Source organism: Trametes versicolor (genome assembly GCF_000271585.1).
Source record: "Trametes versicolor FP-101664 SS1 unplaced genomic scaffold TRAVEscaffold_5, whole genome shotgun sequence".
Taxonomy (NCBI): domain Eukaryota; kingdom Fungi; phylum Basidiomycota; class Agaricomycetes; order Polyporales; family Polyporaceae; genus Trametes; species Trametes versicolor.
Window position 1 is genome coordinate 651012 of NW_007360325.1, and position 15715 is coordinate 666726.

Genomic DNA, 15715 nt, shown 5'->3' on the forward strand with positions numbered 1-15715 from the left:
CAGTCGAAGGCCGTCCGAGGGTATCAGGTATCACCCTCACGCTGCAGCCCCCCACGCGCCCCCATTCAGCCCAGCCCACCCCCAGCGCCGCACATGCGGGCGCAGGGAACGAGCGTGCACACGGCGGCGTGGAGAGCCAAAGTGAGAGGCGGCGCGCGCGGGACGAGGGAGCGGACAGAGAGAGGACAAGCGGAGGGAGAGAGAAGCTTCCCTGCCGCTTCGGTGGGTTAATTGGTGTTACATAATTGAAAGCGGAAAATGAAAGAACTAATCCGAAAGGAGGTGATTCGTCGAGTGTGTATTCAAATATGGCCTCCCGCTTCTTCCTGCCTCGCCAGATGTTATTTATCCAATCGGCCTGCGCTCGTCCATCCACCCGCCACCCTCGCTCTTCCCCAGTCGCTCGCTCGCGCCCTCTCTCGTTTCAACGCCCCGGGCGCGTCCCAGTGCGCCCGCTGCAGCTACAACTACCTCGACGGTGCCCATCCTACTAACGTCTTCTACAGCAGCCGGTCCGCCAAGAACCCCCACCGCACCCCGCCACATCATACCCGTGCCCGTCGGGTGCATTCAGCGAGCCTAAACTCGATTGAGCACCCACAACCCGATCTCGCATTCATATACACCATGTCGGGCACGCACCCCTTCCCGCTCTCCAACAATCGCGCCTCGTACACTGGCCAGGATGTCTCTCCCACATATCCCTCGGGTCCGGGGACCGCCACGTACCCGTATCCTTCTTTTCAGTCGAGGCACAACAGCTTCGACGCGCCCCATGGACGGATGGATCCTGCGACGGCGGCGTCCATTTCTGGTATGTTCCACCACCACGAGGAAGACGAGCCGCAGCAGCACTATTCGCGCTCCGGGTTTTCAGGCGACGCGTTTTCGCACCCCCACGCGCACCAGGAGTCGCGCGAACAGCTCTGGCATTATTCGCCGCCCACGGCCGAGGCTTTCCGGGCGCGTCTTGAGCAGCCAAATCACGACGTAGGTGCGCCTTCGGAATACGAGCCTCCCATGGCGCAAGGGCCGCCCCCTCCAGGCCCCTCCCACGGCCAGAACATAGCACAGAGCGGGCTGCCCGCTTCCATGCGTTCCGAGGCTTCGAATTCGTCGGCGGGCCGTTCGCGCAGGGAAAAACCGCGGCTCGAATTGGCTGCCGACCAGCCTCTGACCACCCAGGGGAAGCCACGCACGCGTGTGTACGTAGCGTGTGTCCAGTGGTGAGTGGAGCACTGCCGTCGTCATTCAGTCCGTCGCCCTAACTCCCGGGTGCCGCTAGCCGCGGCAGGAAAATTCGCTGCGACGGCGCGAAGCCGGTCTGCCACAACTGCAGTCGCAGGGCGGAGAACCCCCAGCTGTGTTCGTACGACACGGCTCCCAAGCGGCGCGGGCCCGACAGGGTACCTGGGGCGCGCCAGCGGTCGGCGACCGGTCCCAACGACAAGCCGCGCAGGCGTAGGAGACCCCCGCCCCTCGACGCGGGCGGCCATGTGTTCGAGTCCTCCCAGAGCGCGAGCACGAGCCCAGTGGACTACAAATCGGTCACCTTCAGCCCGACGGGCCACACCTTCATGACCGACGCGGGTGTCGCGCATCACGACAGCTTGACAATTATCCAAGAGGTCGGGCCCGGGCAGTACCACAGGCACCGTCAGGATATGTCGCCGGTCTCCAGCGGGCTCGGCACCCACTACGCCCAAAGCCACGACCGCACTATCCTCGGCGGCGGGACGCTCCATGCGCACGTAGGTCCATCAAGTGCTCTAGCCGACATCAATGTTGCCGCTCACCCTGCCCACATAGACCCCAGCGGCCGCTTATGAAGCGATCCCGCTTGGGTCACCTCTGTCCGACGAACCTACTGCCGTCGGGTATGCTGCGGATATCCCCGTCGCGCAGGCACACCCGTTCGGCCGTGGGGTCGGCGAGGAAGGGGAGTACGAGTATGGCGAAGATGGGAGGCCGTCGGGGCGCCGGGAGCAGAAGGACGCGATCGCGGCAGACCCCGGGGTGCAGTTCACGCGGGAGACGTGGTGGGACGCCCTCCTGGTGCTGTACGCGACCGAGGGCGATACACACGAGGCCGCGCACGACATCGCGCTGACGATGTCCCCGGGAATACGAGAGGACACGACGCAGAACATCACGGCCGATCTCCGCGCGATCTTCCGCGCCTCCCCGTACTGGCTGAACTTCATAAACCTGCCGCGGTTTTTCGGGACCTTGCTGGATCCGCGCGCCCGCCACAGGGTCCAGCCGAGCTTGATACTGGGCGCGCTCGCGCTCGCCACATTCTTTAGGAGCCACGAGGGGGAGCTTGGGGCCGCCGGGAGGAGTCGGGCGTTGAAGCTTAGGGACCAGGCGCAGAGTGCCTTGGAGGCGAGCTTGAGCTCGCGGTGGGTCGACCCTAGCCTCGTCCAAGCTGCATGGGTGAGTGTCCGCCTAAAAATGCCCGGCGATTTTTTTCACGGTTAACATCCCATCTGTCGCAGCTTATCGCATTCTTTGAAATATGTGCTCACCCGCTACATTCCACGCCTCGCGTCCGCTCGTCCATGGGCATGCTGGACGCCCTCCTGCGCAGCATGGGCCTCTTGGCGATAGACGCGGAGGACCCGCGCGCATCCATTTTTACCACGGGCGTGCCGGCAGTGACAAATGCGTTGGCGCGCCCCGTGCGTCACCGACAGCTCGCCGTCCAGGATTTTCCGGCCCAGGCGCCGCCCCAAGAACAACAACTTCCTCCTACGGACGATCAACACCTATTTGCCGTTCAGCAGTGGCAGCCCGAGCCGCCTTCGACGGACCCGACAGGACAGCCGCCCACTCAGCGGCCGACGCCCCTCTATGTCCACCCGCAAGGCTCTGACTTCCCGCCGCTCCACGACTCCCAGCCATCGGTGGATGCCCGACTCCCCCGCCGGCCTGTCCATGCACATCCGGAGCAACTGGAGGAAGATTCCGATGCGCCCTGCACCTGCATGACGTTTACCCTGGGGCACACCTGGCCGATGGTCCGCGAGTTCGCGCCACTCTGGGACATGACGCCGACGTGGCAGAGCGAGTGGACGGAGAGCGAGATCCGGAAGGAGGAGTGCCGGCGCCTCGTCTGGAGCAGCGTCGTGCTCACCGCCGGCCACAGCTCGTACACCGCGGCGAGCTCGGCGATGGAGGTCCAGCAGCTGTTCTTGATGGACCCGCGGAACGTGAGTAGCCTCCCTTCCCTTCTTGTGGCGTCCGGGGCAGCTTCGTCTTCCCCAAATTCTCCTTCAACGCGAGATTCTGACGCGGGCTGGGGATCGAGGCTAACTGAAACTTCTAGTACGCACTGCTCTTCCCTGGCGAATCGCTCATGCACACAGACGCGCCGGGGGATCCGCCCGCGGTACCGCCGCCGGACAAGGCCTCGGTGTGGGCGCTGTACACCCGCGCGATGCTGATGTGGAACAGCTGCATCCGCATGCGCGCAGACAGCACGCTTCCCGACAGCGAGAAGGCGGCGTTTGCGGTCGCGGCGTGGCAGGAGATCGACGCGATCGAGGACGCGCTCGAGCGGCACACCTGCGGGATCGAGCGCTCCTTCCTCTTCCAGGGCCGCGAGCTGCTCTTCAAGTGAGTATTCCCCACTCCTTTTTTATGTTGTTGCTAGGCTGCGCATGCTGACGGACGCACCGTGACTTTGTTTGACTTTGACTGATGTGGTGTGTGTTTGGCTTGGCCCGACTGCGCGCGGTGCTGGTGGTGCTGCCGCGGAACGAAACGGACGCGTGGATCTGTGCGGGATCAGCTCGCGGATGTGCATCGCGTACGAGTTCCAGCGGTGCCTGCCGCAGACGACTGCGTACGTAAATTATTCTTCCGCCGCGTGGCGCGCCCGCGTCCGATGGGCGGACGTCGGGCGCGGCGTTGTTGTGGGTGGTCGTGTACTGATGCCTGCGCTGTTGATCGTTGTAGGCACGCGAACCTGCTCTTCTACCGGAGGAAGGCGGAAGAATGGCGTACGTGTTCCGCTGCCTGCCCTCGTCTTTTTCATCGCGGTGTCGCTGATGGTCGTCGCCGCTCCCCACCCGCCGTAATTTCCGCTGGATGGACAGTTACGCACCTGGCGTCTCTTGGGAAGCGCGTCCTGAACGCGGGGCTTCCGTCCGTCACGGGCCTGCCCGCGGCGAGCCTGGCCAAGCGTCCGTTCCTGCTGTTCTGGTTCATGTCGCAGATCGAGAGGTGCGTGCTCGTCATGCGTGTGTGCGTATCACGTTCATGTGCCTGACTGTGCCTCTCGTCCCTCCCGTCCCCCCCGTCCCCTCCGCAACCTTCGTCACGGTCCCGCACATAATTGAAAACTGTGCCTGCGCGCCGCTGCCTCCCACGCCTGCGTTCGTGCTTGGGGGCACTCAGGGCGCTGACGCTCTGGGCGTACGATCAGACGCTGTCCCTGGCCCTCGACGTCGCGAGGGCGCTCTCACGTCCGGTTGAGTACCTGATGAACCTGTGGCCCTGTCCCGGTGAGTTCGCGGATTGTCGCCGTGGCTGCGTTTGGCGGGCTCATGCAGGTCTTCCATTTTGCAGAACAGAGACGGCGGTGGGACGATCTCTACCAGAAGCTCGTTGGTTCCTGCTATGCTGCCGGGGTCCCGCTGTCCTCTCCTTCCGAAAACGATCCACCTGCTCAGCCCCAACTTCTACCGATCGCTGAGCAAGCAGGATCTACACAGACCTGAACCTCAAAATACCATCTGAACTCTGGCGGCCACAGTCTGCCGCTCAGGCCTCCAAATACCCGTCTCATGTTCGTACATCTTCTGTTATCTCGCTATGTTATGATGCACTCGTCGCGTTTTCCCTGCACGCTATATTTGGTCGTCCCCCGCATCCGTCCCGTCCCATCCTACATTATTATCCCCACCTCCTACTGTGTCCCCGGAACATCTCGCATTACCCTCCTCCATACGATACGATATTACAGCACACGGACATGATGTGCTCTTTCTCGATTTGCCGTCAAATTCTCTCAGGTTATGAACGGACTTCTGGTCAGTGCCGCCTACTACCATATTCTGTAACTTTATCGCATGTTCTGCTTTGCTTCGGACGCCCGCGTATGTATCATAGCGGCCTACTGCACCACATTTCCTGGCTACACATACCTTGTACTACTTATATTTCTCTTGCGATGATGAAGCGTTATGTATGGACGAAAAGTGAGATGACATAGCCGCGGGCCGCGGGGGTGGAGAGTCCGAAGACAAGTGGCAAGCGCTCGCGGAGGTTTCGTGACGAAAGGGGTGACAGACGCGTTACGTCACGCGTTACGAGCTGGCTTGGGCGCGTCGCGAGCGCCGCGCCGAAGTCGAGTCTGCTTCCGCCCTCGCTGCTGTTCCCCTCACCTCGTCTTGTGGACCCCTTTCGCGCTCGCCTCCATCAGCGACAACATTCTTGTGCGAGCCACACTGAGACAGGATGGGTATCAAAGGCCTCACCGCGCTCCTCGCCGAGCACGCACCCAAAGCGTTCCAGGTCTGCTCCTAGACGACCTCACGCAAGGGGGCGAGCAGTTGACCCGGTCTTCAAACAGGAACATGAAATGAAGACGCTTTTTGGGCGCAAAGTGGCAGTAGACGCGTCCATGTCCATCTACCAGTTCCTCATCGCCGTACGTCAGAAGGACGGAGAGCTGCTCACGAACGATGCCGGAGAGACCACAAGGTGCGTCTGAGCCATGCTTTGTAGCCCCAAACTACTGCTAAACACGCGTATTCTAGTCACCTTATGGGCTTCTTCTACCGGACCATCCGGATGGTAGAGAACGGCATCAAGCCTGCATACGTGTTTGACGGCAAGCCGCCAGAGCTTAAGTCCGGCGTGGTAAGTCCTCAGCGCATTCCTCCCGTGGCTACACTCCTTATACTTTGCACAGCTGTCCAAACGTTTCGAGAAACGCGAAGAAGCAAAGGAGGATAACGAGGAGGCGAAAGAGACGGGCACGGCAGAGGACATGGACCGCTTCTCCCGTAGGACCGTCAAGGTCACGCGCGAGCACAACGAGGAGTGCCGTAGGCTGCTCGGCTTGATGGGCATCCCCTTCGTTGTCGTGCGTTTCCCTCTTCTCTCATCTGTGCTCCCGCGCTCATCACGTATGCGTACGCGTAGGCGCCCTCAGAGGCGGAGGCGCAGTGCGCAGAGCTCGCACGCGGGGGCAAGGTGTACGCGGCGGGCTCGGAGGACATGGACACGCTCACGTTCGGCGCGCCGATCCTTTACCGCCATCTCACCTTCTCTGAGGCGCGCAAGACTCCCATCAGCGAGATTAACCTGCAAAAGGCCCTCGAGGGCCTCGAGATGAACATGTCGCAGGTGCGCCGTTTCGTTTTATAGCTCATTCATATATGACAAGGAACTCACGATGCGTTGGCGTAGTTCACCGAGTTGTGCATCCTGCTCGGGTGCGACTACCTCGAGCCTATCAAAGGTGTCGGCCCGAAGTCGGCACTCAAGCTCATTCGCGAGCATGGCTCACTAGGAAAGATCCTCGAACACCTGAAAGAAAAGTACGTTCCCGGCTTGCTCCATACGCTTCACTTAATCTGACAGTCCCTTTTATAGAGCTGCTGAGAAGGAAGAGGCGGCCGAGGAGGGCAAGAAGAAGAAAGGCGGCGTCCAGATCCCCGAGGAGTGGCCCTGGGAGCAGGCGAAGGCCATCTTCCTGAAACCAGACGTCACGCCTGCGGATGAGCTCGAGCTCGAGTGGAAGAGCCCTAACGTCGACGGGCTCGTCGACTTCCTTGTCCGGGAGAAGGGATTCAAGTGCGTCGCTCATTGATATCTTCTTCTGCGCTGACATCATACTGACGCTGGGGTTACGCAGTGAGGAGCGCGTCCGGAAGGGCGCGGAGAAGCTGGCGAAGTTCCTGAATGCGAAACAGCAGGGCCGCCTAGACGGGTTCTTTACGGCCAAGCCGAAGGCGTCGCCCAAGAAGAGCGACAAGCCGGCGGAGAAGGGCAAAGGCAAGGGCACGAAACGCAAGGTATGCAGCCCAGCCTTTGGTGTGCACGACACGACTGATCACCGACATGGGTTTAGCAGGCAGATGACAAGGACAAGAAAGAAGCGGGGAGCAGCAAGAAGACGAAGAAAAAGTAGATGACGGTGTGCGCCTGAGCCGCTGTCCCCGGGACTTTTCTGTTCGTCTTGCTGTCTGTTTTGCATCTTAGCATATGCTCCGCTTGTATACCTCACTTGTTGTATCAGTAGCCTAGTCCATAAGCACCCATCCAGTCCTCGCACACAGGTTCAGATATCGCAAGTAAATCAACATTGGATACTCTGAGCACGAACATCGACGCGACGCTCCTCTCCCTCCCGACTATTTCTTCGTGTTCATCTTCGCAATCGCCTTCCCACTCCTCACCCTCTTCTTCGGCCTCTGCTGCTCCTTCGCAACCCCCCTCTCCTTCCCGCCCGCCGGCCTCGGCTTCCTCACGCGCTCCCTCTCCTTCTCCCCCACACGCGACGACTTCACGCCCTTGTCCGCCAGCGCCCCCGCACGCTTCTTCGCGAGCCGCCGCGCGACACGCTCCGGGTCCGTCGCCTTCGCGCGCTTGCGCTCGTCCTTTGGCAGGTGCGCGAGCTGCGCGCCGAGCTCGGGGTTGCCGCGCGGGACGGGCCCGTGCCGCGCGCTGTGCATGTGCGGCGGGTCGGGGCGCGAGGAGGGGGTGCGGGCGGGCGGGCGGATGGGCACGTCGGATTTGAGCTTGGGCGCGCCGGGGAGGGTTTTGCAGCGCTCGACGCGGAGCTTGCGTTTTGCGAACTTGAGCTTGGGGGCTTCGAGTGCGATGATCTCATCTACACATTGACGATCCTGCAGAGCGCACAAATGCGAGGTTAGTACGCGTAGGCGGCAGGGAGATGTAGTGAAAGCGAGACGTACCACAAATTGAACGTACGCGAACCCCTTCCCGAGTTGTGTATCGCGGTCGCGGATGATGCGCACGCGCTTCACCCATGTCCGCGGCCGCTCCCCGCCTTCAGCCTCCTCGTCTTCGTCGCTCCCGCTGCTCTCGTCGTCGGCGCGCTGCCCAGGCTCGCCCCGCTCCGCCTTCACGACGCTCTCGAAGAACGCACGCAAGTCCTCCTCCTTGCTCGCAAAGTCCAGGCTGCCCACAAATATCGTCGCCTTAGGGTCTCCCACCATCGTCCCGGGTTTCGATCCTGCCGCGCCCGCACTCGTATCCTTCTTAACGAGATCGACGCGGAGCGTTCGCCCCTCGAAAATGCTCCCGTCCGCCTTCTCCGCGCACTCCGCCGCAGCCGCATGCGGGTCCATCACTGGAGCCGGCGGGGGCAGGTTCGCAGGATGACTGCCAGGTGGAGGCGGGTGCGCGAACACGACGTACGCGTTCACAGCGTCGACGTGCTCGTGGATCTCGTGCTTGATGAACGCGATGCGCTTCTTCTCGTTCGGCATGAGGAACGCCTTGCGCGGCTCCGCGTCCTCGTCGTCGTTCGGGTTGTCCGCGCGCCACGTCGCGGTGCGGTCGCGCGTGTGCTCGCGCGCGGGCTTCTTCGCTTTGCCGCCGGGGGTCGCGTCCGTGGGCAGCTCCGCGGTCGGCTTCTTGAAGGCGACGGAGCGGTAGCGGACGGACTCGATCTTCGCGCCGGGGACGAATACGAGGAGGTGCCGCTGCAGCTGCTTTTGCATGGGCTATCGCGGGGAGGTGAGCCCACGGGGAGAACGGACGTGTACGGGTGCGCGCTCACTTTGGACTTGGTGACGTCCACGGCAACATTGCCGACGAAGACTGTGCGCGCGTCGCGCTGCTCCGGGCTCTCTTCTGCGGGGACGTATTTTGCCTTCCTGTGCCGGGACTGGCTCTTGGTCTGGCTGCCTTTCAGAAGGGACTCATGTACGAGTTTTGACGGGTCGCCTTCTTCGTCGGAAGAGTCGCTCTTGCTGCTCTCGGCCTCCTCCTCTGCAGCAGGAGTGGGCTTGGGGGAGTCGCGCTTCTTGCTCTTCTTTTTGTGCATCTGCTCTTGAAGTTTCGCGTCCTCGTCCACTTCGCTTTCGCTGCTGCTAGCAGCTTTGGCATGTTTCTTCTCTTTCTTCCCGGGTTTCGAGGCAGACTTGGACGAGGATGGGACATCTAGTACGAAGGTTGGTTGAGTCTCCACAAACTGTGCGTCGTATTACCATGCGCACCTGCAGAGTCAGATTTTGACTTCTTCGCCTTTCCGCTCGGTGTGGCTTCTACCGCCTTACGCTTCTTGTCGGATGGTGTCGTGGAGGTGGCAATGGCGGTAGGAGCAGAAGAAGCAGGTGCTATTGGGCGTGGAGGAGCGACCGCTGCATTGGTGCGGAACAGGTCGTCGAGACCCTTGTCAATGACCTTGGCTTTGCCCTTGGCTGGGAAGAGCAGCGACGAGAGGCTCATGGTGGATTTTAGTGCAGCAGCAGAGATTCCCTGAGTCCGTGAGTGCGAGGGGAGAGTACAGCGTCCGATACAAGATGCCAGGCTCGGTACACCCGGCGCTAGGGGATATTTTCCTGCAGGAGGTGGCCGGCCCGGATACCCGAGTGAGTATAAATGCAACGGCGCTTAGCCGTCCTCTGGTCCTGTCCTCGATCTCTCACCTCCTCTGCGCGTTCACTACAGCTGGCTGCAGTCTTGCGTTCAGGGACAACAGTACGCCGGCGAACATAACCGTATAAACTATTTCCAAAGGGTGCTGAGTGGCACTGATTTCCAGCGAAGAGCTTCGCGCGACCCGAGAACTACTCAACTGACCACGTCTGCTCAGAGTCTTCGCATAGCTGCTTAACATGAACCTCCGATGTACCCTTCGCGAAGCGAAACTACTCCCTCAAAACAGGACTGTGGACTGTGCATGACACACTTCTCTGCGAAACATTGCGGTAAACACACACTCCTCCGTCATTCTTATTGACGACATACCAAGCAGCTGACGGGCGGCGTGGGGCGGCGGCCGGGTCGCCCATTATCCAGCAATCTTATGACCTATCTTGCAGGCGCGTTACGCTCCAAAACAAACATATGCGTAATCCCGATCTTTATGTTACACGCCCTACACAGCTCAGCTGTCATGAGAGAGCATTCGCACGACCCCCGCTTCTTCCCCTTGGTGCGTGACTCTGGGAGAGCACCCCGATTTGAATATATAGCGAAGGATCCTCTGCGAAAACACAGAGCGCGGCCGTCGTCGCACTCCTTCACTGAACCCCCGCCTACTCATGCTGGATATACACGCCGCGTCGCTCTTACAGCTCTTCACCTGGTCTCTCGCGCTCGGGGTATTCGTCGCGGTTTGCTATTCCGTCGTACGTAGGCTGCACCGGGACAGGCAGAACGAACGACTTCCCCCAAGCCTACCCGGACACTGGCTCTTCGGGAGCGCGCCTCCGACCTCATAGTGAGTCCCACCGCACCCCACGCTGGCGCCACACAGTCGCCAGATCTTGACGACTTCAGTGTGTTGACGCCGCAGTCTGCAGCGCGCATCTACAGTACACTCGCCTCGCAGAAACATACGGTCCCGTGTTCACTCTACGGTATGGCTCGCGCCGCCTCTGCGTGATCACTCGGCACCAGGTGCGCGCATCTGGCATGCGCCAACAACACCCGCAGTCTCACTCCATGTTCACGGCAGGCCGCGACGGACATCATGGTGAAGCAGTCGCATCATCTTGCCGACCGCCCGCGTACCGTGGCCGCGGGCGAGCTTCTCTCGGACGGGATGCGTGTGCTAACGCTGGGGGCGGGCGACCGCCTCAAGAAGTACAGGAGGTACGCTCAGGAATTCTCCCGTTTGTCCGAGACATGAGAGGTGCTGACGTCAGTCAGTGCGTTGCATGCGACACTGCAGCCGCAGAATGCGGCTCGGTACGAGCACATGCAGATGCATAACGCGCGGACGTTTGTCCTTGATCTGCTGCGCGACCCCTCCGAGTTTCTCAACCATGCGAAGCGGTAAGCAAGTTCTTGCCGTTTTCATGAGCTTACGGGCATACGAACACTATTTACGGAACGGTAGGTATTCGGCGAGCGTGATCATGTCGATTACGTACGGGAAGACGACGCCGACTTCGTACTCAGACCCGGAGGTCAAGCAGATCAACCTTGGTTTGAAGCGCCTTGGCAACGCAGTGCGCCCTGGGGCGTACCTCGTCGACTCGTACCCTTTCCTCAAGTACATTCCCTTCTTCACGTCTGAGCTCCGGCGCTTCCATCGCGAAGAGCTTGCGCTGTACCGCAGCCAGCTGCAGGGCGTGAAGACGCGTCTAGTAAGCATTATTCTATGTGCATAACCAATTGACTTGTAGATTAAGAGTTCTCTTTGCCATGTAGGCGAAGAACGAGTGTCCGCCGTGCTTCGCGACGTCCATTCTGGAGCGCCAAGAGGAATTCAACCTGACGGACGACGAGCTGGCATACCTCGCCGGGTCGATGTTCGGCGCTGGTTCCGACACCGTACGCCCTTCCTGTGTCCCCGTATCCTCCCGCTACGCTTACACTATGATAGACCGCCGGAGTACTACCGGTCATAATCATGGCTGCCGCACGGCATCCTGAGCTGCAAGCCAAAGTACAGACGCAGCTAGACGCGGTTGTCGGCCGAGACCGGTGTAAGAGATTTTATACGGTTCTATGAGGGTCTTGGAAGCTGATGACCGCCCATAGTGCCTACGTTCGCAGACTGGGACGCGCTCCCGGAGGTTAGCGCCTTCGTGCAGGAGGTGTACCGGTGGAGGCCAGTTACGCCGTTAGGTATGTACTTTCGTCTCCCGAATAGCGCGAATGAGCCAATGTTCACCCATATTCTCATCGACAGGCTTCGTGCATAGAGCAACGAAGGACGTGGTTTGGGTGAGCTTGCCCACATCACTCTTTTGACACATTCTCTGAGGGGTCGCGTAGAAGGACTATGTGATCCCAGAGGGAACAGAGGTGCTCGCGTGCCACTGGTGCGTAAGCTTCCCTATTCCGCAAAGAGTAGTGGTTTGACCTCCGGTATTACGATGTAGGGCCATCGCGCGCGATCCGGACGTCTATCCGGAACCGGAAGCGTTCAAGCCAGATCGCTGGTTGGACGAGAAGGGTAAGATGAAGGAGGATCTCAAGTTCTTTAACTGGGGGTTCGGACGGAGGTACGTATTTCCACTTGTGTTGTGGCTTGTACGCTCACACAACGCCGCTCTAGAATCTGCCCAGGCTTGCATGTGGCTGAGCGGTATGTCCGAACTCGCGCCGCTGGGGCGTGTGCTCATCATGTCATCACAGGTCGGTATTCATCAACACGGCATTGACTCTGTGGGCGTTCGAGATCTCGGAGGACCCGGCGCATCCGGTCGACACGATGGCGATCATGGACGGCGCACTCGCCCACCCATATCCGTTCGTGGTGCGGTTCAAGCCAAGAGTTGCGAATTTGCAGGAGAAGATACTGGCTCACCACGAGTGATCCGCAATTGCGTACACTGTGTTACTGATATCATTACACCAGGTTACAACACTTCCCCCTTTGTTTTACTAGTATGCGCATTAGCAGATGGGTAGGCACCCAGTTCGAGGTGGTCGAATCCCACTATTATCAGATGTTCAAGTGCACCCATTGCATGGTTAGGTTGATACCCTGGGATACTGGCAGTCTGATCACGTATCCCCTGTGCAAGGTGCATACCATCAGGAAGGCAATCCACTGCGTGCTCGATCGTGTCTAGACAGGCTACGTAACGTTTGATTTGCAGTGAGCGACTGATATGTATTACCTCCCTCTTGACCAGCTAGATCTCCACAAACATTTTCAACCCACATGGGTACAAATTTGCTCACAATCTGCTCCCTACCGAGTCACTTCTGCTACGCGCGGCTCGTGCGGATGCGGACGTAGGAGTGGACGCCGCGCACGGAGTGAAGGCTTCGCCAGCCGGGCTTGAATGTAGAACTCAAAGCCTATGTGTTGGGAACAACTCACACCGAGAAACGTTTCCACGGATGTGCACGATCGGACCCCAGCGCCAGCCTCAGTTTGAGGGAGAAGGAAGACAAACTGTGCGTGAGGTTTGGGCTTTTGGCGCTGCTGCTACAAAGGTATATAATATACATTCGAGTTTATACAACCACGTGCATACGAACCAGTCCAATGACCTCAAATGGCAGAACGTGGGTTAGCATCAGGCCATCACTGCCACCTCCGCCCACCGCACCATCGCAACTACGCAGCGATCACTGAGGACCGCCCATTCACACTGCGAACTCCTTGGTGTGGCTACGATAAAGGTCCGAGGGCTCAAATCGCGCACCGCCCCCAACTTTTGTGTCTGATATGCGCACTAAATCAATGGGCCGAGCTCCGAATCGGAGGACGTAAGGTCAGCGGGCTGGCCACCCAATACGTCTCGGTCCGCGCTTACTTCAAGGCAACTCGCTTAGCTACCGTGGTGGGCGGTGTCTGCATTGACAGTGCCGGGGCGGCGGGCGGGGCATATGCACAGCCGCTGCGTACATCCCAGGTCCCTATCCCCCTCCGAGTCCCCTGTCCGCTCCTTGCAACCTCCCACCATCTCCTAGCTTCCCGGGGCGTCCCTTCACCTTCACCTTCCTTTACCTGCGTCCGCACCCCCACTATCACCATGATTGACGAGAAAGCCCCACAACATCCTCCGCCCGCGTACGGGCAGCCGCCGCAAGGCGCAAGCTACAACCCCTCGCAAGGACCGGCGGGATACTCAAGCCCACAACCATACCCTCAGACCCCACAACCGTACCCTCACACCGAGGGATCGAATTCGTATGGCGTGCCCGGGGCTCAGTCCCCGCAACCAATGGGCACCCCGGGCTCGGGGCCCCAGCCAGGATACCCCCCTCCACAGATGCCTTCCCAGATGGGCCCTCCACCACAGAGTCAAGGTCCACAGCTCACCGCAGGAGCGGCGTACCAACAACAACGTGAGCGACGAGTCGTACAGCCATGCGCGGACGTGAGGAATGCTGACCAGACGTCCGCCAGTGTTCGCGTTGTGCGCGGCGGGCAACCACGACTTCGAGACGAAGCACGGTATCGCAGGTATCATCTGCGCGATCTTGTGCTTCCCCTGTGGTTTGATATGTCTCTTGTGAGTAACAGCGCCCGGCGTCGATCCCGCCCTCGTGCGGTGCATGGGCGGCGCGCATGCGTATCCCCGTTGATGATAGCGCTGACCACTCCCGCGTGCAGCACGGACGTGGAAAAGCGATGTGTGCGGTGCGGCGTCCGGGGCTCTGGGTAGGTTGAAATTCGGATGGCCCGTGGGAGGTAGCAGCGTCAGGGCGTGATATTGACGACGGGCGTTGATCTGGGACGAGGGGCAAAGGATGAGTCGGGTTCGGGACCGCAGTGCGCGCTGTTGGATGCGCCTTCCTCTTGCTTCGTGTAGATGCTGTGCAGTACCGCCGTTCGCACCTAATTACATCCACCGTGCTGTGCAGTGATATCGTATGTTCGTATCCTGACACTCTACCAGACCGTAGTGAGTCCTGTCATGTGGGCTTGGCCGCACGATGCAGTATGCGCCCGGAATTACACGATGTCGCGGGATGGTGTCTGCGGTCTGGTCGTCAAGCCCGATGGCGGCTTTACGACCTCTTACGACATGACCACATTTGACAGGTGGCTGCTCTTCGGGCTTCCATCTCCTGTCAGTGATCCACCGCGCGTGAGCAATGTGTGCGAGTGCTCACTGATGCACGCGCGACCCCAAGGATCGCCGACCGCGTCGGACAGCCACTGCGCACCCAATCATACTTATTTGAGATTCGCAGGTACTTTTACGCGGCCGCCGGGATACAGCAGCAGGGCCACAGACGGACCTTGAACACGATATATCAAATCGGCCGCTTTACACGTACACATGAGCGCGACAACTGCGAACTCACTGGCAGTTCTTGCTGATCTGCAAGGCCCTGTGGCTGCTCGATGCCGGCACAGGACCGCTGCCAAATGCATTGCAGCCGCCTGCTAGTGACATGGAGTCAGCGGAAACGACGTACTGCGTCTCCGCGCCATCAAAATGCCTATGCGGCGGGGCGGGGTATTGAGATTGTGGTCTGCGTACGACGTCCGGCGCTGATGCCTTCCGGGGGTAGAGGCACACACGCGAAGGCAACGGCGGAGCTGGGTGGGTCTTGGCCTAGCGACTGGAGGTGTATATAATGAGTTGTCGACAGTGGTGTTGATCCTCACCCACCTCAGCTCGTCCTTTGCCCTTTTACATCCTCCCGCGCCCTAGCCGCACGCCCGCTCTCTTCGCCGCCCTCCCACATTTTAATTCGCCGCTCTTCGCGCCTTTGATACTTCCTCTTTCTCTTCATACCCACCCGCCCATCCCTATACCAAAATGAACGCGAACGTCGGCAAGCAGTACCAGGACAACCGTGCGTGCACCCCCCGTCCTGGACCCGGAGCGGACTCGCTGACCCGCCTATGACAGTGATGGCGATGTGTGCCACGGGCAACCACGACGTGTCGAAGAAGTACGGCGTGTGCGGTATCATCTGCGCGGTGCTCCTCTTCCCCTGCGGTCTGATCTGTCTCTTGTGAGTTGCCGTGACCACCTATATAGTGGAAGTGCAACTGGCTGACATTGCACCCTCTAGCTCGGACGTCGAGAAGCGTTGCGTGCGCTGCGGCGCGAAGGTCTAGGGGAGCGACTTGATGACG

General features: G+C 60.1%; 6 protein-coding genes across 6 annotated transcripts; 5 read left to right on the forward strand and 1 right to left on the reverse strand.

The window, feature by feature from the left end:
• Nucleotides 1-1092: 1092 nt before the first annotated feature.
• TRAVEDRAFT_122167 (uncharacterized protein) lies at nucleotides 1093-4724 on the forward strand (the record flags this gene model as incomplete). The annotated part of the gene is made up of 11 exons (XM_008039494.1): nucleotides 1093-1226; nucleotides 1286-1764; nucleotides 1832-2436; nucleotides 2499-2702; nucleotides 2961-3212; nucleotides 3329-3618; nucleotides 3794-3847; nucleotides 3961-4004; nucleotides 4101-4227; nucleotides 4402-4508; nucleotides 4573-4724. 11 exons carry the CDS (start codon nucleotides 1093-1095, stop codon nucleotides 4722-4724), a joined length of 2448 nt encoding a protein of 815 aa, XP_008037685.1.
• Nucleotides 4725-5373: 649 nt separating this feature from the next.
• TRAVEDRAFT_71384 (PIN domain-like protein) lies at nucleotides 5374-7144 on the forward strand (the record flags this gene model as incomplete). Its single annotated transcript, XM_008039495.1, has 9 exons — nucleotides 5374-5520; nucleotides 5579-5709; nucleotides 5766-5868; nucleotides 5921-6094; nucleotides 6154-6357; nucleotides 6421-6551; nucleotides 6607-6807; nucleotides 6869-7028; nucleotides 7085-7144. Exons 1-9 carry the CDS (start codon nucleotides 5464-5466, stop codon nucleotides 7142-7144), a joined length of 1221 nt encoding a protein of 406 aa, XP_008037686.1. The 5' UTR covers nucleotides 5374-5463.
• Nucleotides 7145-7309: 165 nt separating this feature from the next.
• On the reverse strand, nucleotides 7310-9098 carry TRAVEDRAFT_147166 (uncharacterized protein). The gene is made up of 3 exons (XM_008039496.1): nucleotides 8762-9098; nucleotides 7932-8705; nucleotides 7310-7862 (listed from the first exon to the last, which is right to left on the reverse strand). Exons 1-3 carry the CDS (start codon nucleotides 9026-9028, stop codon nucleotides 7368-7370), a joined length of 1536 nt encoding a protein of 511 aa, XP_008037687.1. The 5' UTR covers nucleotides 9029-9098; the 3' UTR covers nucleotides 7310-7367.
• Nucleotides 9099-10250: 1152 nt separating this feature from the next.
• On the forward strand, nucleotides 10251-12531 carry TRAVEDRAFT_58172 (cytochrome P450; the record flags this gene model as incomplete). Its single annotated transcript, XM_008039352.1, has 13 exons — nucleotides 10251-10337; nucleotides 10525-10608; nucleotides 10667-10803; nucleotides 10861-10986; nucleotides 11051-11300; nucleotides 11365-11487; nucleotides 11540-11642; nucleotides 11698-11784; nucleotides 11849-11883; nucleotides 11935-11981; nucleotides 12042-12164; nucleotides 12218-12247; nucleotides 12298-12531. The coding sequence occupies 13 exons, from the start codon at nucleotides 10251-10253 to the stop codon at nucleotides 12476-12478; spliced, it is 1413 nt and encodes a 470-aa protein (XP_008037543.1). The 3' UTR covers nucleotides 12479-12531.
• Nucleotides 12532-13649: 1118 nt separating this feature from the next.
• On the forward strand, nucleotides 13650-14507 carry TRAVEDRAFT_71387 (uncharacterized protein; the record flags this gene model as incomplete). The annotated part of the gene is made up of 3 exons (XM_008039497.1): nucleotides 13650-13965; nucleotides 14027-14132; nucleotides 14234-14507. 3 exons carry the CDS (start codon nucleotides 13650-13652, stop codon nucleotides 14283-14285), a joined length of 474 nt encoding a protein of 157 aa, XP_008037688.1. The 3' UTR covers nucleotides 14286-14507.
• Nucleotides 14508-15359: 852 nt separating this feature from the next.
• Nucleotides 15360-15697, forward strand: TRAVEDRAFT_122430 (uncharacterized protein; the record flags this gene model as incomplete). Its single annotated transcript, XM_008039498.1, has 3 exons — nucleotides 15360-15429; nucleotides 15486-15591; nucleotides 15652-15697. Coding segments are annotated over 3 exons (222 nt in total), but the record flags the coding sequence as incomplete, so codon positions are not given.
• Nucleotides 15698-15715: the final 18 nt, after the last annotated feature.

Excerpts from the sequence above, each read along its gene's own strand:
- TRAVEDRAFT_147166 (XM_008039496.1), bottom strand. The coding sequence starts at position 9,028 with ATGCACAAAAAGAAGAGCAAGAAGCGCGACTCCCCCAAGCCCACTCCT. Across the intron at positions 8,706-8,761 it reads TGGACGTCACCAAGTCCAAA|CCCATGCAAAAGCAGCTGCA; the intron begins GTGAGCGCGCAC and ends TCCCCGCGATAG. Across the intron at positions 7,863-7,931 it reads TCGCGTACGTTCAATTTGTG|GATCGTCAATGTGTAGATGA; the intron begins GTACGTCTCGCT and ends TGCGCTCTGCAG.